The following is a 25620-nucleotide window of genomic DNA, read 5'->3' as shown; positions in this document are numbered from 1 at the left end:
TTTGATAAAAAATATATTTAAATTAGCAGGAGAAAATATGAAATAAATCTTAAAGGACGTGTAGTCATATTGAGTCATTTTGACATTGCCTAAACTTAAAAAAGCATTAGAATTCTTTCCAGTTGTAGACAATTTTAATTTTGAAAATTGTTATAATGTCCAGTATTTACTGGACATTATACGAGTGTCATGTACCCTGATAATAATGAGTGATATTCAAGATTTATAAAACTCAACAATAACCTAATGAGCTGTGCTCAAAACTAGCCAGTTAATATATTCTATTGTAAAATGTTATGAAATAAGGTAAATTTCTATATAATCAATAATGTTTCAGCCCTGAAAAGTAATCCACCAAAGACCAATACCTGGTATTTGTTGGAAGAGTTGAAGGGTATCTCACAGACTTTCCTGTTTCGCCTTCTGATGGACATAACATCACCCAGGGCCAGTTCCATACATTTGAGCAAAGCAGCTTCGGACGCATCTCCATTAACTTCCCTAGTAAACAATGTATTTCTTAAGTAATATATTTTAGTTTATTTACACACCAAACATACAGGACTTACAACAAGCACCCACCCATTTACATATACATGCATTAAGTAAACAATCACATATTTAGAATGTTTATTTATATTAGAATGATATTTACTTTAAGATTTAATTTAGTAATAAATACTTAATTATTTGCTATTCAATTAGTTAAATAGGGACTTAAAAAACTTATTGAACTAATATAAACAATTATGACGGATAGCAAAAAGAGAATTAAGTAAATACCAAGTAAAATAACAGCATTGACTCACTTTTTGAGAATTGGTACTCCTTCCTGTCCACCCTTGAATTCTGCTCGATTGCACAGTGTGGCGATCTTGGCGAGAGCCTTGAACCCAGGACTTGTGCGGTCGTACTGTACACCTGTTACCAGTGTAAATAAATTAGCTGGGCATTTCTCAAACTGTATCATAATATACTAATGTACTAGCTATACGCTCTGGGATCATGTAAAATGCTGAACGAAGAACAGTTATTTATAACACAAAACTATCACTGACCTTAACCTATGAAATCATCAAATTATAATCCATTCACCAATACATACTGTAGACAGGACATTGTTAGTATCAACTCTGTGTTGAGACATAAATAAGAGAATAGCATCTGTTCTAAGGCCAATAGAACCTACTCTGTATATAGAAAAGGCATATTTTGTCAATAAAATCTTCTGGTCAACCCAACTGATTCCAAAAGTGGCACATTACTAACCACAAATGACGAGATATAGGGGTAAGGGGATAACTTGATCCATAGGACTAGTTTATTGCAGACAATGATTGTTGAAGTTAATGGGGTTCCCACATTGTTGAAGGTTTGAAGTTTCTATTCATGAGGAAATTCTAATCTATCATGGGCAAACAACAAGAATGTAATATCAATTCAAATTTACCTAAACCAGTTTCTGTATTCAGACATTTTATCAGTGGTTATGCTTCCTATCATCATATTTGAATAAAATTGGGTATTCACTTTGGGATCAATCTATGCATTAACTACTCGTTATCAAGTGTCATTAAAATTGCTTCAACACAAAATAAATAAAAATTGCTTAACATATATTTGTCCTCTTGTGTAATTGATTGTACTGGGTGTCCCAGAAAGGAATGCACTTTTAAAAAGAAAAAAACAGAAAAATGGCTTTATTTACAGCAATTATCCCAGGATTACCTGTTTTTACACTTCAGGGAAATTACTTGTGAAAGATTACATCATCCAGATGTAGACCCCTCCGGCGCTGGCACTCCGCCAAACGAAACCTTACATCTGCGAAAACTCGACGGCAGAGTTCTGGTGGGATGTCTTCAATTTCCTCACGAATATTTTGCTTCAGATGATCGAGGGTAGCAGGAGCGTTGTTGTACACCCGACTTTTTAGATACCCCCACAAAAAAAAGTCCAGTGGAGTTAGGTCTGGGCTTCTCGGAGGAAAGTTGATGTCACCAAATCTGCAAATGACTTTCGCACGAAACAGCTGCCTTATTGCAGTCATGGAGTTTCCTGCTGTATGACACGTAGCTCCGTCCTGTTGAAACCACAATCTTTGCCTGTTAGCCCGAGGTAACGTCTGCAAGAACGGCTGTAAATGGTCATTAATCATTGTTATGTATCGCTGGGAATTTACTGTCACAGTGTTCCCTTGGTTATCCTCAAAGAAATACGGCCCAATGATGCCTGTTTGAGTCATTCCCGCCAGACAGTAACCTTCGGGGAATGTAAACAGCGTTGGTGTTTCTCCCTTGGATTTTCTGCAGACCAATAACGGCAGTTTTGCTTATTCACATATCCATCGACATGGAAATGTGCTTCATCACTGAAGATTATGTTATTGAAATTTCTAAAACTACGAAGCATCTCGTTTGCGTAGTTAAGTCGAAGCGGGTAGTCAGTCTCTTCTTTCAATGCCTGTACTAACTGGATTTTGTACGGGTGTAACTTCAAATCTTGTTTCAAAATGCGTTGAATACTGGTTCGGGGTATATTCAAAGCAGCAGCGTGTTTTCTTACTGATCGATGTGGATTATCCTCCACAGCATCTCGGACATACTCGATATTTTGTTCAGAACGCACTTCTCAATGGCGACCGATGGGACGAGGGTTCATAGTTGATCCTGTAGCTTCAAATTTGCGCACCCAGCATTTAATTATGTTCACTGATGGCGTGTTTTTGAGATCATGAAGTCTGTATTGAGCGCGGAAGTGTCGTCGAACTGTCACATAAGAAAGCGTATGGTAATACTCGCGTACACAGAAAGCACGCTGCTCACCGGTAAAGCGATCCATGGCAAATGATTTTCCGCGGGCATGGCTACAAAGCCCTGATAAGCTCTTTATCTTATCTCTCTTGGACATTCGGCTTTCCCAAAAATAAAAGTGCATTCCTTTCTGGGACACCCAGTATAATGAACCTACATACTGCATTTACAAGACAAACTGTAATGCAAAATTGAACACAAATTAAGGACTCCATATCATATATAGGTAGACTTTAATAGTTTTTGCTGTATATCGAATGCTGTCCATTACATCCCGACAGTTATGAATAGACACAGATAACAGGAAAACATTGAATTATTTTGTATTATCTAGAGTGTTTGTATACACTACATTCAGTGGATCCTACCAACCAATTCTGAAAAATCTAAATTAATTGCCAAATAAAAATGTAATGACAAAACATGAATACATTTTTAAGACCATTATGCCATTCACAAATGGGAACTTTACTACATTATAGCCCAAAATATGGTCAATATCCTGCCGGTATTAACAAGTGATAGACATTGGACACATTTAGAAAATGTAATACTATTTATTGACAGCTAATACTTATGCTTTTATAGCCTGTCTGATTGATTTGCAATATATAACAATGTTAACTTTATTATGTTTGCATTTTGTGATGCAACAGTGACATGTAACTATCATATGACTATTTCCATACATTAACCCTCTAAGTGGCAAGCGACGTCTGAGACGTTCTATTTACGCCGCCGTGACGTGGCAAGCGACGTCTTAGAAGTCGCTCCACATTGCCGCTTATTGCTAGGCAACCGATAATTATTTTTACGCCTAGTTTGCACAGTTGCGTTCACCACTAAATTTCAAATACTTTTCATATAGTATCATCAACATCACGATGAAATAATCAATGGTACTAACTGAAATAATCCGGTACTTTGGAATTATACCGACCACACCCAGACATGAATCGTTATTTGACATTTTGCTTCTACTGATTACTAGATTAGCGTAAAACAATATTTCGTCAATATAAAACAGGAATTGTCTTATCGCAAACCCCTCCCCATCCTCAGACAGAGGTCAAAGTCGAGCGGTCTAGTAGATAACATGATTGCAGAGTCGCGTCGCTTTGTTGTACTTCCGTGTTTTACCTCTACATTTCTCCAAACACAAAAATTCAACAAAAACAAACATTACCAAACTTAAACTAAACTCTTTATTGAAAAAACACTCAAAACTTGTTTTTATTCTTGATCACATTCCGCCACCCAAAATGGTGCTGCCCTGCGCTGATGTCAACAAAAGAAAAACATCCATCGAGATAGTACCTATCAGTAAAATATCAAATTCTAGAGGGGCTGATCAGAAATATAAATTGAATTGTAATGGAAAGGCAATTATGTACCGTGCAAATCATGTGATGCCGCGCGGCCTGCCGTAATCGGGATTCTCGAGAAAGATAAGATAACAGAGACAACAATACCGATTACAATACCTGGAAATGCTTGTAAGTTTTTAATTTTGTAATTAAAAAGTTGTTTTTTCGTTCTATCATGTTTGTTTCTATAAATTTATATTTTTGTGTTCTTCATACTGGTGTGGTCGGTATAATCCCAAAGTACCAATAATCCTAAGTTTTCTCCCGCGGTCTGTTTTTTTTACTGAGGGAAAGGGAGGAAAAGGCAAGCAACTTCTAGCGATTCTGACTAGAAAAAGTGTTTTTTCTAGATTCAGTTTTTCCCATATAACTTTTACAGTGTTGTAAATAGAACAAATATTACTGAAGGTTTTTTGTTTAGAATTAAATTGTGAATAAAGGTTGCATTTAACATAATCTCCTAGGAATGACATTTTTAAAGTTACAGAACGTAAAAATGAAAAGTTTGGTGGAGAAAAAAACGTTTTTTTGAACATTTGTGTGTATATCATAAAAAAAGGTTAAGGTATGTAAAAAAATAACTATACTATGTTATTCTGTAGTTTATTACGAAAAAATTGATATATAACAAGCATTGCTCATATTAGAATTAGCATTTTATTTTTAAATTATAAGATAGTCCTGCTTGACTCTGAAAAATAGCCCGCCATTCCAGCAACATATTACCGCCACTTAGAGCATTAAAAGATTTTGAAGGAAGAGTTTGTTATTAGGTTTCAGGTTTAACTACAATGGGACTTAAAATAAAAGCCTAGGCCTTTTCTGTTGGAATCTGTTGGCCCAGATTAGTTGCTTGATTCACCAGTTTCAATCTAGGCCTACACCTTGTTGGCCAAATTTGATGTTAAAGACTGGAATCAATCAATAAAATGTCAGGTTTTGTAAATAACTCCTCTATAACAAACAAGTAAATTACTCCACATCAAGCTGCCTGAACAGGGTGGTTGAGAGTTGACTTCATCCTGGGGTTCTGTCTCTTTGGCTATAAATGTATTTGCTATCAAAACTGGTTAACACATAAGTAATAGAATGTTCAAGCCAACTTTGAGTAATATCCATCCAATAATGAAACATCTAGACCAGTCATTTTACTTACTGCTTACATTCATTTGTGACCTTGGATTTGGTTATTGATAACTATAATTTAGGCTTAACTTACCAATGCAAAATAGTTTATACATAAATAGTTTAAATGACAGTGCTGTTTTGTGCACAAACCAACATAATCTTAATAGGCAATTTTATATTTTTTCATGAAGTAATATGTATTTTATGTAAAAATTTAGTTATCGATGATTTAAGAGGATCTTGTACTTTTAACCCTTATAGTGCCAGGGTCTCCCGTAATGGGAGACCTTATATACTTCCGAAAAGTGCCGAGTCTCCCGTACCGGGAGACCCCGTAGTTGCGCATGAAGTGCCGGGTCTCCCGTAACGGGAGACTTCGTATATAATTTATTATACAATAGTGTCATATATTTACTGGTTTACACTACATCCAAAAGCTTCATGGATATCCAAAGTGTACAAAAAAATATTTTCCTTTGTACTGCGGGCAGATGACGTGCTTGTTTTTGATTTGTGTTCAGCTGTTTTGATGCAACGACGATCGCAGTGGCCGTTGTGTGTTGTGTTTCGTTCTTGTTTACCTTGCTTCAGAGTTTTCAAGTTTTTAGTGCTGCATTTGTAGTTTCAATCCAAAAAATGGAAGATAGTGATATTAGAAAACTTTTGGAAGAAAGTAGTGTTATTTCAATTGATTGTTCATATAACCAGTCAGTTCCAGACTACGTCATTGGTGATAACCAAAATCAACAATTGGAAGAAACAACTCCAGTGCTAGTTGTAATGCAAAATTTGGATCCTGATTTTGAATTGAGATATGAAAATACCATTCCTAGTCATAGTTTAGGCCTTGTGTGTGACAATATTCAAGTTGTTAGCCCCACTGAAAACTTCAACAACACATCTAATGTGAGTGTTGTTGCTGTTAGTAATAACCCTATCTCTGATTTTCAATCTAGTGACCTAGGCCCTTCGTGTACTTATAATAGTAGTCATAGGCCAAAAAATAAAGTCCCAGAAGCTCCGTCAAAACAATGCAAAAAGAAATTCAAGTCAGAACTAACTAAAATGCCTTTTTCTGATTATGAATCACCTAGTGATCCTCCTGATGACTCTGATTTGGACAAAGACTATATCCCATCTACTGACAATGAATCTACAGATGTGCCGGTCAAACCCAAAAATCGTCTTCCTAAAGGTAGACGTACATTACCAGCATTTTCTACTCCTATGAAAAAACCAAAGGCATCGTCTAGGTCTACTAAAAGGAAACCTAGATCAAATCTATTTTCAGAACATAATCAAGACCCAATAGAACCTATCCCACAGGTGATAAATAAAAGCAGGGTTAGTAAAAAAAAAAACGGTATCTCACCAAAATCTAGAAGGTTTACAGCCTATTGCCCTAGACTTTGATAGTGACCCTGAATCTGGACCAAGTTCTTCAAGTGAGGAGGATTCATCATCAGGCGATAGTGAAGATGAGCTATGGGTCGAGGTAGATGATGATGATTTTTTTCCATCACTCCCTGTACAGTTCTTGGAGAATGTTGGGCCTAAACATATGCCGCCTCACAACTCAACTCCACTCGCTTACTTTGCTTTGTTTTTTACAACCAGCCTTATTGCACTTTTTGTAAATGAGACCAATCGTTATGCAGAGCAATTTCTATCAACCAACATGTTTCCAGATGGTTCTCAAGTGGCTGAATGGCTTCCTGTTACAGAACCAGAGATGAAAGCATTTATCGCTTGCATACTAAACATGGGTTTAATAAAAAACCTACAATTTTTCATACTGGTCTACAACTGCTTCTAACTCAACTCCGTGGTTTCCCCAAATAATAACAAGGAACAGATTTCAACTTATATTGAAATTTTTTCACCTTGTAGATAACTCTAAACTAGGTCCTGTCCCAGATCCGTGTGCAAAGTTCCAGCCAATTTGTGATCATGCCAATAGATTGTTTAGGCACTATTATATACCTAATCAACAGCTCTCTATTGATGAATCTTTAGTGGGGACAAAAAGCCATACGTCGCTTATGCAATATTTGCCTAAAAAACAACACCACAGGTGGGGGGTGAAAATGTGGGTTCTGTGCGATGCTATAACGAATTATTGCCTTGGGTTTTTTGTCTATAAAGGTGCAAAAAATACTAAGCCTGAAGATAAGGCTGTGATGAACAAGTGCGGACTGGCTTATTTCGTTGTTACAAAACTTTTAACCATGGGCAATTACCTCAATAACGGATATCATGTTTTCGTTGATAATTTCTTTATTTCGGTTCCATTGGCTAAGTACTTGTACACAGTGGGAACCTACATCACAGGTACAATTAGGATGAACAGAAAGTTTTTACCTGCAGGAATCAAGCAAAAATTTCCAGTTGGAACATTAAAATTTTTTAAAAACAGGTTTTTGTTACTTTGTGGCTTTAGAGAAAAAAAATCCAAAAAAAACAAGTGCTGTTGCTATCTTCACTTAGTAATGCTACTACAACTGATGTTCAAAGAAAGGGTAGAAATGAAGTTATAAAGAAACCAGACATCATTCTACAATACAACAAACACATGGGAGGTGTAGATGTATCAGACATGATGCTCTATGCCTACTTAGATGAGCGTGAAAGTTTAAAATTTTGGAAAAAAGTGGTATTTTATATCATGTCAAGGATGGTACTCAACGCTTATATTCTGTATGCAGAAAATGTGAAACCAACAATAAAAGCTCCACAGAAACCAATGAGCCGTTTTCGATTTACCGAAGTTATTGTAAACGAATTAGGAAATGAATGGCTAAATACTAAGTCAGAAAATAATACCTCCACTGTAAAAAAATATTCTAAAAATATAGGAGTAATAAGACCATCCAGGTGAAAAAAAGAGGAGATGTGTAGTATGCTCTAAAGAAAAAAAGAAAAGTGTGTCCCACTTTGCTTGTTCCCGATGAGACAAAGGATTGCATCCTGCTTGCATCCAGAACCATAAGTGCTATTAAGATAACATTGATAAACCGTGTACATAGTGTAAATATCTTAGTTTAGGATTAGGCCTTATAACTGTGTAGGACAAAAGTGTAAAATTTTGGAAACCAAACAAAATCTTCAAATTGACCACAGGAGGTGATTCTTCACATGCACTGGACTATAATTAATTAACAAGGTATGCTCATCAAAACTATTTAGCATTGCTATTATAAGCTACTTGTTTTAGACATCTTACAGGATGTATTAGGAATTGAAGTAAAAAAATGTAATATTTTTGTTAGAAACATTGTTGCTTAGAGAAGAAAATCTAATTAATCCTTACAAAAAATTTGTAATTGTTAGATATTATTTTCAGGTAGTTTTAGTTCAAATATAATGTTATATATTATATAAGTTCTCTTTCACAAAAAAATCATCAAAATATGTTGGTAAACCAATTTTTTACAGCATTGTAACCAAAATAGCATAACCAACAATTTGTCATTGTATTTCTTTTTTTTTCAAGAAGGTTTTAATTCAGAATTATGTTATACATATGAATTTTGATTGTTTTTAAATGCTGTATAACATAAAAATATTTCTAACTAGATAAAACAAAAATTAGTTTGTTTTTATATTTTAAACTTAAAAAAGTGTTTAAAAATTTTTTAAAGCCTATCGATTTTTTATAAAATTAAAAATTTGTACAGTTTTTTGTGTACTCTTTTATAATAGGTAAATTAGAACAGTCTTAAACAAATTAAATAAAAAAATCATGAAAATATGTTGATAAGCCAATTTTATATAGTGTTTTTACCAAAGTCTTGCGTTTTTGCTGAAAAATGCCCGGCACTTCTTGCATATACCCCATAATTTAACCTGGCACTCTTACAATGTGAAAAATTTTTAGAGCTGTGGCACTCAAAGGGTTAATGAACTGTTATAAGAAAATTTTGAACTGGGAATATAAACCTAAGCTATAATTACTCAATTTATTATTAAGAAAAAACTTCAAGTGGAAAATTAATTTAATAATTTTTAACCTGCTTATGGAAATTAATAAAAATAAACATTCAGTACATGTATAAACTGCTAAACAGCCTTTTCCACACCAAAATACTGAAGCTCTTAATATAAAAAACAAATAAATACATTATGTGCAATTTATGGAGTATAGCTGAACTATAAGGCTTCTTTACATAGTTTATAATAACTTTTTAAATTTAATAGTATTAATTTAACATTTTGTTGAATACAATGAGAAATGGAAGTCAACTAAACAAAACATTATAAATGTCATGTAAACCAACAAATACATTTTACAAAGTCTGACTGAATTTTTATCTTCTGTTTTATGTTTTTTACTCTGTTAGATATCTAAATGTCATCTAAATAACAGACTAGAAACCCGAAATATAAACATTAACTGATTTTGTTGTTTAAATTTTAACTACACCGCAAGACTATTTAAGACGAACAACTAATTATTAATATCCACACAAAGATAATCTCACAAATTTGTTATGTAACAGTTTCAAGTTTTACTCTTACCCCATCATTTACTTCTGACAAATCATAAGTGTTTATTTGTTACAGATTGCTTGAAATTTACCAGACTGATCCTCCGTGGTGTCCGCTTCGATGATCTGGTTGTCGAACCACATGTGAGCCACTGTCATCCTGTTCTGTGTCAGTGTCCCTGTCTTGTCCGAGCAGATTGTGGAGGTGGATCCCAGAGTCTCTACTGCCTCCAAGTTCTTAACGAGACAGTTCTTCGAGGCCATTCTCTTAGCTGTCAGCGTCAAACACACTGTCACGGTCGCCAACAGACCTTCCGGTACATTGGCCACAATAATACCTGCAATAGACAACAATCTCTCAATTGATCCAATATCATCCTTATTCCAGGATCATAGTTGATATTGTAATAAAAAGGCATTTGTCTTGTATTTGAAACTATTCTCTTTAAGATCTTCTATGACTATAAATGTATGAATATCTAAATATATGTGTCAATATAAAATATAAAATGATGTACCACTGAGATTCAAGGCACTCAAATATTTTTTTACATATAGAGTAGATCAAATTTGTATCTGATTCTAATTACTTTTGTGTAATAACATCGAATTTTGATATAAAAATACTTTATCTACAAGCATATGTGACAGAAATGAAACTGACCAATGAGGAAAATGACAGCGTCCAGCCAGTGGTAGCCGAGAGCAAAGGCAATGATAAAGAATGAAACCCCGAGGAAGACAGCAACTCCAGTGATAATGTGGATGAAATGGTGGATTTCCTTGGCAATGGGAGTCTCTCCCGTGTCCAGACCTGAGGCAAGCCCGGCGATACGACCCATCACAGTGTTATCACCACAACTGATCACCACTCCCTTTGCCGTGCCTACACACAACACACACACACTCGTCACTTACATTGATATAATTTACACAAATTGGTATAACTAATCTTAAAAATGTTGAACTAAAACAAATCTTTTTAAGACAAAGTTTATTAATTCAATTCAAATTAAATAATACACTTCCTTATTTTTTTAACTAAGCTTTATAATTTTCAAAATGTTTCAATACTTGGGACAAAATAGAATACCAATCTATTGCATTTAGTTAGTGAATTAGAATATACCCTTACCAAAGGGTAAAACCTAAGGAATAACTTGATTGATATGGAATGCAATAGTGAACAAAATAATCACCTTGATATAAGTTCAAGAGGATTGAGTTAAAGTTGCAATAGTTCAGTTTTCTACGGGTAAGGAATTATGGTAAATCTCAATATTAGAAAGGAATCTTCAATATTTTAAGTACGTCCAAGTATGAACATAATAGTATACCTTCCACTGCATTTGTAGAGAAAAATGCCAAATTCTTTGTCTCCAGGGGGTTTTCATGGGTAAAATCCACCCCTCGGCTTTGAGGTTCCGATTCACCAGTCAGTGAGGAATTGTCAACCTTGAATCCTCGGGACTCAATGATACGGATATCGGCAGGGATCCTGTCTCCAAACTTGACCTCCACGACATCACCCAGGACAATGTCCTCTGCTCGTAATGTCAACTTCTCACCTTGTCGGATGACTGTCGCAAACTAGAGAACAACCACATCAGTACTTTAATGTTCCAATTTGCTTTAACACAAATCTATTTTATCAATTGTTGGTCTAACATGTTTCATAAGAATATTGATATATGAAAGGGTATATACACATTCATATATAGGTACAATTACTCTCAGCTTTCCAAGAGTACTAAAATTTCTGTGCAACTCCTAAAGCATAAGACTTTAGTTTTTTTTTATAAGAAGTATTAGTAAAGAAAATTAAGAATGATTTTGTCAAGCCAATAAAAGAAAAATACTTCCCTTACTTACACTGATTAATTCAAACAGTTATTATCCTTCGAAAAGGGTTTTCAGGAAAAATATAAGGGACAAACTCATTCTTCCCTATACTAAATTAAAATTTAATGAAATATCTATCAAGGAACACTAATTACCCTCAAACCCTATAACTCAAAACAGAAATTGCTTTTTTGTGTATTATTCTTTAAAATATTTAATCTTAAATTCACATTAAAATCTAACCCAATCAAACCTAGCACTGAGTATTCACTCTTTATAGCAAAAAAATAAGAAGCATTTTATAGTATATTAAAATTGCAACCTACAATAAACATATTATACATTTCACAGATTTTTTTAATTTTCTAACAAACTGTAATTTGTTACAAAAATAACTAACATTACTAAAAATAGAAAACACAATGTTCTCTATTTCAATTAATTGTTTAATTAATTTACCTACAGTCATATATATCATACGTAAATGTTCAGCACTATAATAAAGGGGAGCTAAATAATCACCAAAATAGCAAAGACATTTTATTTTATTTTAAAATTAAAACTATATAAAGGAACTACTCTTAATAGTTCACATCATAAAAATGACTATTTTGAACACCAAAACCAAAGTGACAGAACTGTTTTATTTTGAACTTTCTGAATCGTGACTTAGGTATGACCTGCTGTTCCAGCATTTCTGTTGTGCAAATGCATACAATAGGATTTTTCGCATCCAGAAGAAAGATCTAAGGATCTTATGGAGTCTTGGCTAGTGGGATAGATCTAGAGAGTGTCTCTGGTCAAGTGATGCTCTCACTTTGCCTGGCTTGTTACTTTACCACAGTCTTGTTTATGTCTTCAAGAATACAAGTAATTTTCATCTTGTTAAAACACAATAATGATACAACAAATAAGACTATCTTAGCAATTGACAGATGCAGATTTTATACAAAATTAAAACATTTCATATTAAATTTTGGCCCATTTTTAACGCTTTACCACATCACATAAAAACAGTAAATAGTATTGAAGTATTCCAAGAGCGAGGGAGCGCTTGGAGGCCTTCTACAATCTGCAGGAAGATCTTCAAAGCTCTATAATCTGAATATACTATTCAGGAGGAGTGGTAGGCCTTTTCTTATCAGAGATGACATACTGGACAAAGTGAATAAAAAAGTTTGTAAGTACTGTCGCTTCACAATTTCAGAACTTTCCAATCATTTTCATGATATTTCTCAGAGCCTTTTACACAAGATAACGACAGAAAAACTAGGCTATCACAAGTTTTGTGTTCATTGCAGACAATGCTCGCCCTCACACAGCTCAAAGAACAAATTAACTTTTGTCCAGATTCTTCAAATGGAATGTTTTTGATCATCTCCCACACAGCTCGGACACAAAGTGTTGTCAGCACGACTTCACCTGCAAACTGGCTTAGCCAATAACTGGCAAACCTTTTTCATGCTACCAAAAAAGCAGTTTACCATATCTGTATGACTATTAGAGACTATAAAAGTATATTTGCAAAAAAATGGCATATGTAATAAAATATAATTTCATGAAATTTAAAATAAAAACGTGCAAAATATTTACTTTAATAAGGGGCTTTCTTTTAATTAGGCATTCTTTTTGTTGGCCCTCTAAATTTAATCTTAAAATACGTCACATCTACACAACTATCTGCACTATAACTAATTAAAATTACACTAATACAAAAATTAATAAAACTAGAATAAAACTAATGCTAACAAACTAGCGAATACAGCCAAGAGTGAAGGAAAAGGGGCACTACACATCAAAAGCCGGTGCATTAATGGGTCATGCAACTACTTCACTACACAACTCTATTCTTACTCAACTGGCACTCCAGTGCATCTTTCGCAAACCAGTTGCATAGATTGGTAAGGTTATCTAACATACATCAGAGTCTATAGAAACAGAGTTGAGGAGATCTAAGTGAGTCAACCATTGTTCTTAGTGAGAAGATTCAAAAATCAGAAGTGATCAGTTAAGCCTACGAAATAATTACAATTAATTTAAACTAAATATTTACTTTAATATTTTAACATATTTTTCTTTTCTTTATCTGTTAGAAATCAAAATAATCATTTCATACATTTATCATTGGAGTGAAGACATACATAATAATTTTATACAAACAAATTTATAATAAGTTAACAATAAAAATCATCAATAAATTATGTGTTTTGAATATATATTTACAAAACAAATTTAATGACATGTAATTTATTATTTCAAACTAACTTAAATAAAATGTTACATTTCCAAGAACTTCCTCTAAGAGAAATATTTTTACATTCTGATCCGTTATTAAATTATCCCTTCATGATTATTAGTTAATTTATTTTTACTATAATTGTAGTAAGTTATGAGAAGGTACAATACTAATGACCTTAGCCATCAAATATGAGTAAATTAAATTAATAGTAATATAAAGCATGTCAAGGTTTATCTTAGTAATTATTTGGTCACTTCATACTGAGCGTATTTTCATTTCATGATAGATTGTGTTAATCCCAATATAGCACAACAAATGTTTAGCGAGTAAAACATTTCTTAAAATAGTATTAGTGATTATTTTGCAACATATAATTACTTACACAGTTTGTATTATTTAAAGAAGCATATAAATTGTTAAACATTTGTTATGGTAAAATGGTTGTTAATTCATATTTTTTAATCATCAAACAGAAAAATGTATGAAAACTATTTTGGAAAACAATTATTAGCTAAACTATAGGGCTAAAACTAAAATTACATTAGAACTAATTAACCACTTATAATTGAAGGTAATTAGAACACTTGCATCATTCTTAGACTTGCTTTATTGTATAAACAGAAAAAGGCACTATGTAAATTGCTAACCTATTTGCTAGCTGAAACTCCAAGTCAATTAAAACAACTTAAATTAATTGTTGTTTGATACACAATTCTAAACTAAAACAAGGGACAAACACATCAACATACACATTTTAATTTTAAACCGTGTTCTAAAGTAAACAAAATATTTAAAATTTTAATGCATACTCTACTAACATATTATTGGAAAAATGTTGGGGCTCCTATGAAATATAATTGAAAATTAACAATTTTAACAGATTAATTGCCACAACAATTTCTTGGAAAACATAATTCAAAGGATCAATAACATTGTTAAAATATAAAATAAATGCCAAGAAACTGTTAGTATAAACATCAATTGTGAAAAGATTTTAGAGTGGCAACAATTTTAAGAAACTTTACAAGAACAAGTAATTTATTTATGTTCACAAAAAGAATATTAAGTTTTGTTAGAAATTAGGCTGAAGCAGTTTTTTTTTAATCGGAATGAAGAATTAATACAGAAAACTTTCAACTACAATTAACTAATATTTTGTATGATTGAAAATCAATATCAAAATTGTAAAATAATTTAATATAAAAATGACTAGAAAAGTCATGAATGGTGGAAACTTAACACCACAACTATAGAAGAAGTAGGGAACAGACTACACCTGGAATAGCCCTCCCAAATCGGAACTGATGATAGATATCCAAACTCTCTAACTAAGTGATATCTACCATAATAGGATCAATAAATGTAACATCTCTCCTATATCCGCATGAATGATATCTAAGCTCTTCTATATTCCGGTAGCTATTTAAATTTCGATTTAGAACATATAGAACAATATAGAAAAACAGAACAGGTTTTATGACAAAAAACGTTTCAAATTATGAGCATTTCTAATGAATAATTTTTTTCTTGTACAGATGTACAGGTTATGAAAATAGAAACATTTGCACTATTCTTCTGATTGAACAAAAGCAATGTTGGAATGGGTTATTCTACTGGTTAATTTTATTATACTCTCTGTTCATGAAAGTGCCAGGAAATCTACCACTTTACGAAGAACATCTTATAATGTGGAAAGGCGATGTACAAGTGACAACATGTTAAATAACCCCTTCTCTAAAACCTTGTACTTGAAACACCATATTAGTAATTGTAAAGTGTCCAAATGAGGATTTAAAAAAGTTTGCTAATTAATAATGTGTTACATTTCATAACATATATAAGTGTTACTAAAACATTCTATTTGAATTCTTTGATATAAAAACAATAGAGTTTTATTGTTCATTTAAATTTGATCAATTTACATTAAAATTAAACATAATATATGTTTGTTAATATATATTTAGTTTGTGATTAGTTTACACACATAGTTAGCACACTAATCTTCATTAATTTTTACTAGTTGATAGGAAGATCAGCAGACTTACCTTGAAAATTATCTTCTATGGTCCACTGATTGAAAGAACACATATAAGTACACAAATGTTAAATAACCCCTTCATGTGTACTTTTATGTGTTGTTCAATCAGTGGACCCTAGAAGATAGTTTTCAAGGTAAGTCTGCTGATCTTCCTATCAACTAGTAACAATCCCTGGCTTACAGCCCTATTACTTCAAACCCAATCTTCATTAATTATTATTACTACGTAATTGGTTTTAATGATACTGAAAATAAATTTGGGTTTCTAAACACGTATGTAGCATCAAAATGTTATGTTATGTTTGTATTTTAAAATATACCTTTTGTACTCAATTAAACATATAATTTAAGAATGCTTTCAAAATAACCTTGTACAGTAAATTTTAAATTTATATTGAATTATAATTGTAACCAAATATTAGAATTCAAACTGAATTTATTAATATAATACATGAGAAGTACAAATATACAATACTGATAATTTTTTTAAATGTTTGAGTTACTAGACATTACTGTTAGTCTAATACGATTATTCTACTAAGAATAATTGCCTATACATCCAACATCTATTGAAAATTTATTGTAGACCTTAAGTCAATGACATCAAATTCCTGGAACTAGCACAAATTACAGGAATAGCTTGTAAGGTTTAAATTATTGATTTACTGGTTTTGTTTGCTAACAGTACGAGGACAACATCCTCATGTGTGTTAGTAAGTGACAAACAGGAAAATGTTACCAAGCCAATATTATGTCCACGCTATTAAACTTTTCAAAAAGGATTTCAACCCAATGTTTACGATAAATTATAGCAATGCACAAGATTAGAATACAAAAACCCAAGAAGCGCGAGATTAGACAGCCAGTATAAGCACACCACAGTTGTACAGTAGTTTGAGTTAGGAAATATGTAAAATTATTCAAGTGCATTCAAGTGCGTACAGATATGAAAGTGATTTGAAATGTAAGATTTAAAAAGTATCGATTGAATAAAATTCATCAGAAGCGACCAAAATTTGACATATGCTCTTAAATTCAAATCCGTCTACATATTAAAGAGGCAGATATAGCAGTCAGAATAGCCAAAGCAAGAATATGAAAAATAGTAAATGTTTATGTAACTTCAGATCCAGCATAGATTTCATGAAGTAACTGTCATAGACTAACATTCCAAGTTATAAGGTTAACTTAACTTATCATGTGTCCAGCACCATAGACCTACCTGTGGAACCATATTTTTAAACGACTCCATAATTCGGGAGCTCTTGCTTTCTTGGTAGTAGGAAAAGATTCCGGTGACTATGACGACCGCCGCCAAAACAATGCCCAGGTACAACTGCGAAAGCGGGACACACAACTAGACTATCGAGCATCTACACAAGCAATGTCACGCCAATCCACACGCACATCTATGCCGGCTCACATGCACAGTGTTTTTACACAGTATTGGTTTTTAAATGGTGTTGAGAGCGGTGTCCTCTTTCTCCACTCAAGTATTGAAAACATACACACTTAGGGACAATTTTAGAACTTGCAAAATGACTTTAAACAGCGTGGTTTTGATTATGTTATGTCGACCGGTAATGGTGTTTACAAATCTTTATATTGAAGCCATGATTCAGTAATTCTGTATGGAGAATAAATCAAGTGCATTTCTCATGCTGATGTAACTAAAATACAAAAGTGAATTATCCAAAATTTAGTGTGGTTTTTTCGTAAAGCACAATATACAATTTGGGAATTATTTAAAAAATTGGTATAATGGAGCAAAACAGATAGTATTTTAAAAATATAAATATTACCTTAACATGTATGGAAACAAATTTATCCTTCAAATTCGAAACAGTAATAATTTGTGGACATACTAAGACCAAGAAAATAAAAATTACATTTACTTTTGGAGCAATTTAGTATTTTAGTGAAGAAGAGACACTTTCAAGTGGGGTACAATACCATACTTAAGGGTTTTTCCCTCAATTTTGATATACAATTGGTAGACACCAAGGTACACTGAGCTAGATAACCCAGTTTTCAAGGCCTAAAGATTAAGTGATGTACAAGTAAAGCAATGTAAAATAAGCAAAGTAGCAGTTGAGAAATCCTTATAAAAATAAATAATATATTAAACAAGTTTTAAAAATCTACAAAAGGAATTTAAAAATTTATTTGTTTTAAAGTTGAAAAATAATATTTTTTTGAAACAAAAAATACTTTAATTATTACTTCCCAAGAAAGTAGAAAGATACCTGCAAGTAAATCCCCAGATATTCAAACAGTTTTGGTATTGTGGAAGTTCTCATAGTTAGTGGTGAAGAAAACATCATCTCTATATATGCAAGAGCAAACATGTATGCAGAAAAAGAATTGAATAACCTAACACGTTTTGGGTATTTTGTTACATAAATAATGGATGTATAAATGTCCTAAATGGATGACCAGTCTGGTGCAGTTTAAGCAATTAGAGACTATAGTTATTCAACAAAATACCAAAGCAGTTACCTACTTAAAACAAATATTTATATTTAAATTGTACTGTTGTATCAATAATTTTCAGACAGAGAGCAGTCACTGCAATGGGCTTTCAATAATAATTTGTACATGAATTTCAGATCTAATCATTCCAGCTTCCACAAGGAAGCTGGAGTGATTATTTTCTTATTATTCACAGGGAAAACTAATAAAGATCTGCCTCCATTTCCTATTACATATAAGCTTCATGTAGGATACTGTATCCAGCGAAGATGGTATTGTATGCCTACTTTCTGTAACAGATACATAAATATCTTCCAACATGGTGGTAAAAAATGATTAATGGCTAATGAATTTAATAAATTGTAGAATAAACAAGAGGTGGTTATGCTTTAAAGCTTATTATTTCTCCTTATTTTCTTTATATTCCCCAAAAAAAGAAGTGTTTCTTATAATTCCTTAATTGAATAATTGATTTGATTCTTAATTCCTTAATTGAAAAGTTTATTAAACTCACTTGATCTGTTTTGTTTTGAGAAATAATTAATTTTACATTTTATTTATAAATAATGTAACTAATTTTTCTAACTTTAAATTAATATTACATTGTTTTAATTGGTTCAACGTCAATGAGAACAGCCAATTTGGCTGCTTAATGAAACATTTTTCATTCGATACTTCATAGGCAATGTTTGTTTTCAATACTTGATAAGATGAGGATTAAAGCTGCATTTATATATGATTACTACAGTTATTGCTCTGTATCACAGTTATTTATTGATTTGTTTATATCAGCTTTATCTCTACACTAGTCAAGCACTAAAAGTGTTCTTGCACTAAAAGACATGTTCAGTTCACTTAAATTGTACTTGTTTAATAAACTAAGGATAATGGCTAGTCTAGTGTGCATGTAAGTATGTATATAGCATGCGATGAGCCGGCATGATCAATGGTTGGTGTATGTACACTGGCATGACGAAGCAAACATCGTCTCACTGTACAAGTCTTTCGGTTGATGCTGAAAAATAAAATGGCATATTACAACTACCTCAATAATGCTAGACGCCCACTGGAACAGCCACAATACTGCTTGGAAGTCTATTAGTCTCCATTTGTAAAATAGGTATTCTCCAATACAGTAAATTTATTTGGACATACTTAAAGGCACCATAATGGTGAGAAACACAAACGTCTGAACAGATCTGTTATGTAACGATAAGCAGTGTAATATAATACCCGAAAACAAACGTTGATAAGACAATAGTGAGAGGCTTCCAAGCAATATAGACGTAAGGCTTCCAGCTTACACAGAACGGGCAAGGGTGGGGGTAGGGGGGGGGAGAAGCTGAAGCCTGACTAATGACACTCCGGTCCCTTACCTGTGGGACCAAATTTTTAAAGGATTCCATGATGGCGGAGGACTTGGCCTCTTGGCAATAGGAAAATATTCCTGTCACTATGACGACCACTGACAGTACTATTCCCAAATATAACTGTGGAATAGACATCAGAAACATATCATTGGAGAGCAAATCTCCAGAAACACAATCAATGGTCAGGTGCATATAAAAACCAGACACAAGTTATTGAGAATAACGAACAAATAAAAAAAGTTGAAAATGAGAAACATAACAAAATTGTTTTAAAGTTTTAAAATGCATAGGGTACACATTTGAGAACTAAACTAAAATAATAAATGAGTAATATATATAAGAAGATACTGAATGTGACGGTCAAAAGAAGTGATTTTATTAAATAAACAAAGAAAGTAATTGAACCATTAAATCAACATAACGCTAAAAAAATCAATTTCCAACTGGAATGTTTGGAGAAATAACACACTATTTGATATTATATTACAATTCAATGTATTGCATGAAAGGTAATGATATATTTGATTTAATGAAATAGTAAATTAAATCAAAAGTATTAGAAAACCTGATAACATAAGACCAGTTTAAAAACCAGAATACCAAAAAGAAGGATTTAATTGTAACAGGAAGAAACCAAAATCGTAAAAAATGGAAATTATAGAAGACAGAACAGGTTGAAAGTTAGGGAAACTAAAATGCTCAGAAACAGAAACATAATAAGGAAAAAATGGCAATATAACTTAAAAAAAATACAGAAGAGAAATACAGACGATAATCCAAAGGAAACAAAATTGATAACAAAGAAGCCACTACTAAATTAAGACTTATAAATATATATTGGCAACAGAAAACACTAACATTATAATATGTTGGAAACAATGCTAAAAATTAACGAAAACTACTTTTGCAAACATTTGTGATATTAGATAATGCAGAAATCAAAATTCAAAGGCTAGCAATAAAGGATTGTAGTAAAGGATTTAGGTATGTGGGGCTAATGGGCAAAGATTTATGGTAGGTCATGATGAAAATGATTTCACAAAAAAATTAATGTATGATAAATTTTAGTATACACTAAGAGTAAAATAAAATTTGGTTAACTATTTAATTAACAAAAACAACTGTTCATACTAAATTCTTTTCATAAATAATTTCACACTTTTCACCAGTGAAAAGATAAAGAACCATTAAAGTTTATTTTTAAATTTGTAAAATTTGAAAAATCACAATAATTGAGTGATCACAAAATTAAATGAAACTTTTTTAATGTGAAAGTGACAACACATTTATTTTGTTTAACTGGCTAATATATTTTGTTTACATCTAATATATTATTCTAATAGTAAATTTGATTTTAAATAAATACTGATTATCCTTAAATGATTAACTATTGATCACAAAATAATGTCTGAACTTGTCACAGTGGATCAACTATTCTCAGATTATCTATACAGTTTAAGATAATATTTTCTATTGTGTGTGATGAATAAAATAATTTTGTTCATATTGGAGAAACAATATTTACATATTTGAAATCAGCCTGATAATTTCCTTTTATTTAGTATTTTGCTTCCTTTGTAGTCAATATCATTTACAAACTTTTAGTATTCCACTGTATTACTTCAGCAATAAACTAGTACAAGAAAACAACAAAAGCTTACAAATGTATTAAAATTATAGTAATTTTATTTCATTATTAGTAAGTGACTAATATTTCAGACTGTAATTGAATCAACTTGAAATTAACAGATTTTTAATGTTAATTAATCTGTAGGTTTCATATGAATCGTGTAAAGATGTCAGCACAAGTTGGATCCCTTCCATCAGAAGAAATACTTACATTATCGTCTGCAGGCTCTTCTACTGTGCTAGCCTGGATCGAATAGGCAATAAAACATAGGATCGCACCTATCCATAGTAGGAGGGCAAAACCACCAAACAGCTGTTTGCAGAATTTTATCCATTCTGGCGTCGTTTTGGGTGGTGTCAATGCATTAGGACCATCTCTTTCTAAATTTTCTTTCGCTTTAGCATGTGTTAACCCCTGTAAACAAGAAATATATTTATTATAGCAAATACCAAGTATGAAAAAAATTCTAATCTTTGAAGTGAGAGACCTTAAGTCTGTCAGCATTAAGCTGGATGTCAAAGTGCAGGATAGTTATTACTTATTGATAAACATAAAAAAGGAGATAGATCCAATATGTCCTTAAGATATAGGATCCTAAAGGGATATGACACCTAAATGAGCCTTGATGCATGTTTTGAAGTAGCAATAACATTTTCGTAATACTTTGGATAAAGCTAGATTTCAATGTTATTTCTAAAAGATAAGATTAAATCCAATGCATAAATAAGCTTGCCTCCAAAAACGTGATAAGTTGCATGTTGATAGTCTTTAGAAAAATCAAACTGCATTATCGTCGTGCTGATGTCAATTAAATTCCTGTGATAAGACAGACCTTATTGCAAATGCTACTAAAATAGAAACTTAAATGTTGGTAAGAATTGGAACCATATTTAAAATATAATTTCCAGTTCAGAACCCAATAAAAAAATGCTTACACAATTAAATTCTTGAGATAATTTGGCCTTGTTGTGGAGAGTCATCTTTTATCAATAATGTTATCAATGTTAAGCTAAAATCAGTTTAAGGTTACCGAAACCAAATCTTTAAGATCTGCACATACGCTCCATGCTGTACAATGCTTACACAATTAAATTATTGAGATAATTTGGCCTTGTTGTGGAGAGTCATCTTTTATCAATAATGTTATCAATGTTAAGCTAAAATCAGTTTAAGGTTACCGAAACCAAATCTTTAAGATCTGCACATGGGCTTCATGATGTACCCCTAAGCCGTGATGTGCAGTTTCCAAATCTTTTGAACAACTTAATTCTTTTGAACAATGATCTTGTCTTTGCCATAATCCTGGCTGCTCTTCCTTGATCTTTTTCTATCTTGCTCTCTTCTTCTTTTTTCCTCAGAAACTCCACTCTATACCAGTTTTTACTAATAATTTTGCTTGTAAGTTACTATTGATTAGAAAAACCAAGGCTGCATTCATTAAAAACACTGTACTCTAATAGTTTGAGTAGTAATATGTTATTACCTGTGATTTCCATTTACTACCCCAATCCCATATGTTTTGATTATTTAAAATTAAAAAAAGAACCCTGTTGTTTAAAAGTTATGTGCCATACCTGAAACAGTATAGTATACTAATTCCCCATTGTTAAGATTTTGTTGAAATTGGAATACCAAATGGAATTTGAGGGTACTTCATAATATCAATTGTCTATAAGAGGAGTAACACTGTGAAGTGGCAGGCGAATGGCTGGAAGTTTATTGTGTAATACATGCGATTATACCAAAACAGAGCCTTCTATGAATGAATGTTTATAACTATAGAACAGATGGTGGTATTAAAGAGGTCTTCATTTAATCCAGTTAAGTATTTTTGTCTACTGTTCTGGACTCCAAAGACAAAAGGACCAAAGGGTGGGTAAAACTTTTATGTTCAGTTTAGGAGATGTTCTAAGTTTAAGATGCTTCTGGGGAAGAGAACTACATCGGTATGGATTTCAAAATCAAGTCAGGACTAAAGAAAGTACATAAAAACCATTCAATATATTTTCTTGATTGGATAACAGATTTTTAAAACTCGAGCAGTGCTTTAAAACTTAATTATGTGCTCCTTTTCTGCCTCCCATTTTTTACATTTTTTTTCTAGGCCAGGTAATGTTGGGAAATAGATAACTCTGTTTATATTCCAGTAAGTGATAACTGTCTGTCCTAAGATTTAATGATCAGGTCATAGTATGTGACAGTAAATTAGGTATCATATCTGTCTTTCACCATCTCTGGTTTGATGGTTAACAGGAAATAAAGCATGAATATATCCTTGCATGATCATACCCAGCCATTGAAAGGCTCTGAATACCTTTACAAATGAAAGTGGTAAACCATTATGTACCAAGTACTATCACAGAAGTGATTGATCAAAACACTTCACAGTTTGACATGTAGTTTTCAATTTTCAGGAAGTCCAAATGAAGTGTAATGTTCTGCGATAGTCTAATATCTTGGTATGTAGATTGCATGATATGATGGTATGTATGATTCTTCTTTTTATTATTTTCTCAATAGCACCAACGTTTTCTTCAGTCAAAACAGTTGTTTGTCTTTCAATGCGCTCTTCATCTGAGTGTAAAAACTTGCAATATTTAAACTCTCGAAAAAAAAAAAAAACAAAACAAAAAACACACAGTAGCATGCAGAGAAACAGTATCCTGAAATGCTGCTGACAATCAATCAAGAGATTGCATCTTACTAAAATCACTTTAAAAAATCATACAAAATCATTGCATGAAGTTTTCTTCTTTATACTTTTGTAGCTAGAACACAAATTATACTGTTAGCTAAAATTTCAATTGAAGCTGATAAGATATCAGCACTTATATTCCAAATGAAGGTTGGAGGGTTACACTTTTCTTATATGCCACCATGGGAATCTCAAACATTTGTCCTTATCTAAACATTTTCTACCCCCAGAAGGGTTCACTTCTGGCTGGTTTATACCTTCAAGTTAAAACGCACACTGAGTACAGCAAAAACCAATTTGTCACTTAAATCTGAGCAACCTTATGCATGTCTAGGAGCGGCACTTCACTAACCCCACATGTCAAGATTCTGGGGCACAAGGGTAATTCGATAGGTCTAGTCAACAGCAGGAGATCACTGTTGCAGTTGATGGGTTTGTTCCCTAAGAGTCAAAGGTTCTTGTCAGCCTAGACATAAGGGTGTGCCACCCCCTTGTTTATGAATAAATAGATACAATTCTTATGTTTATTTCCTAATTATATTCTTTTGAACATAGTATAACATTTTCTTTATTTCTTTAGAAAAATGGGGGATATAACTGTAGTAAACCATTTTTGATAAATGTTTTCTATGTTATGAAATTAGAGCAGTTGTAAATTCATTTTCTAAGATTGTCTTCTATGTTCTATACAAAATAGGAGTTACTTCAGTAAGAAGTATCAAGCACTTTTCTGCAAATCAGAAAATAAAAATGTAGTTTTTTTAATGAAATGATAGAAATATTCCAGTAAATTTAATGATTTATTTCACCATTTAGGAGCTATCTAATGAGTCCAAAAGGCCTTTGACCTAATTATTCATTGTTTCTGAACAATTCATGATAACACTTGCCTTTGAGATACAAAATACAGGCCTGAACAGAAATAGACATAACTTGTTTTACAAAACAATATTGGTAAGAACACATCAGGTCCCGTATAAAAAAAGTAAAGCAATGTGACTGCCAGGACTGGCAATTTTAAAAAACCAAAAATTATTAAGTACTGAGAAATTTGTTATGACACTACTTTTTACACAGAACTCTTAAAGTCTTATTGATTATTTTAAAAGTGACAAGGGTATGCTAAATATAGGCAGGGAAGTCTTACAACTGGTCGGGATAACAAAATGGATTATACTGGCTAGACTTTTCAAGCAACCCCAAAACACATGAATCAAACTGAGAGACAAGAATTTTCTACAGAAAAACTAATATTTGCTAAAAATAATTACTCAAATTAACTAAACTGAATGACTAAGTCTTCAAAACATATATTTAAACAAAACTTGTATTTGTAATAACTCTAGTCCAGATATTGCTTGAATAAACCTCTTATAAACTAAATAAAATATCCAACAATTTTCAGATTCTTTAAAGGAAATAATGATTGCAATTTTAAATCAGACAACTGTTTTTGCGAATTCATGTTCCATCCAAAGATGATGGGAGTCCTCTAAACACCATTGAAACAGCTGGAAACTTTTGAGAATTACTCAATAT

General features: G+C 32.3%; 1 protein-coding gene across 7 annotated transcripts in view; it reads right to left on the bottom strand.

Moving 5' to 3' along the window:
* LOC124373301 (sodium/potassium-transporting ATPase subunit alpha) overlaps positions 1–25620 on the bottom strand; it is a 254626-nt gene that overhangs the window by 36698 nt on the left and 192308 nt on the right. For 6 of the 7 annotated variants that reach the window (XM_046831695.1, XM_046831700.1, XM_046831686.1 and 3 more), the window contains 7 exons: positions 21597–21800; positions 17137–17250; positions 11133–11385; positions 10460–10681; positions 9888–10133; positions 810–921; positions 369–501 (listed from right to left, as the gene is read on the bottom strand). In XM_046831695.1, coding sequence (XP_046687651.1) covers positions 369–501; positions 810–921; positions 9888–10133; positions 10460–10681; positions 11133–11385; positions 17137–17250; positions 21597–21800 — 1284 coding nt within the window. Of the gene's footprint in view, positions 1–368; positions 502–809; positions 922–9887; positions 10134–10459; positions 10682–11132; positions 11386–17136; positions 17251–19762; positions 19877–21596; positions 21801–25620 lie in introns of all 7 variants that reach the window. The other variant, XM_046831692.1, reaches the window with a different exon arrangement.

Source organism: Homalodisca vitripennis, chromosome 1 (assembly GCF_021130785.1).
Source record: "Homalodisca vitripennis isolate AUS2020 chromosome 1, UT_GWSS_2.1, whole genome shotgun sequence".
In the NCBI taxonomy this organism is placed as follows: domain Eukaryota; kingdom Metazoa; phylum Arthropoda; class Insecta; order Hemiptera; family Cicadellidae; genus Homalodisca; species Homalodisca vitripennis.
This window is presented reverse-complemented; position numbering and strand designations above follow the sequence as displayed.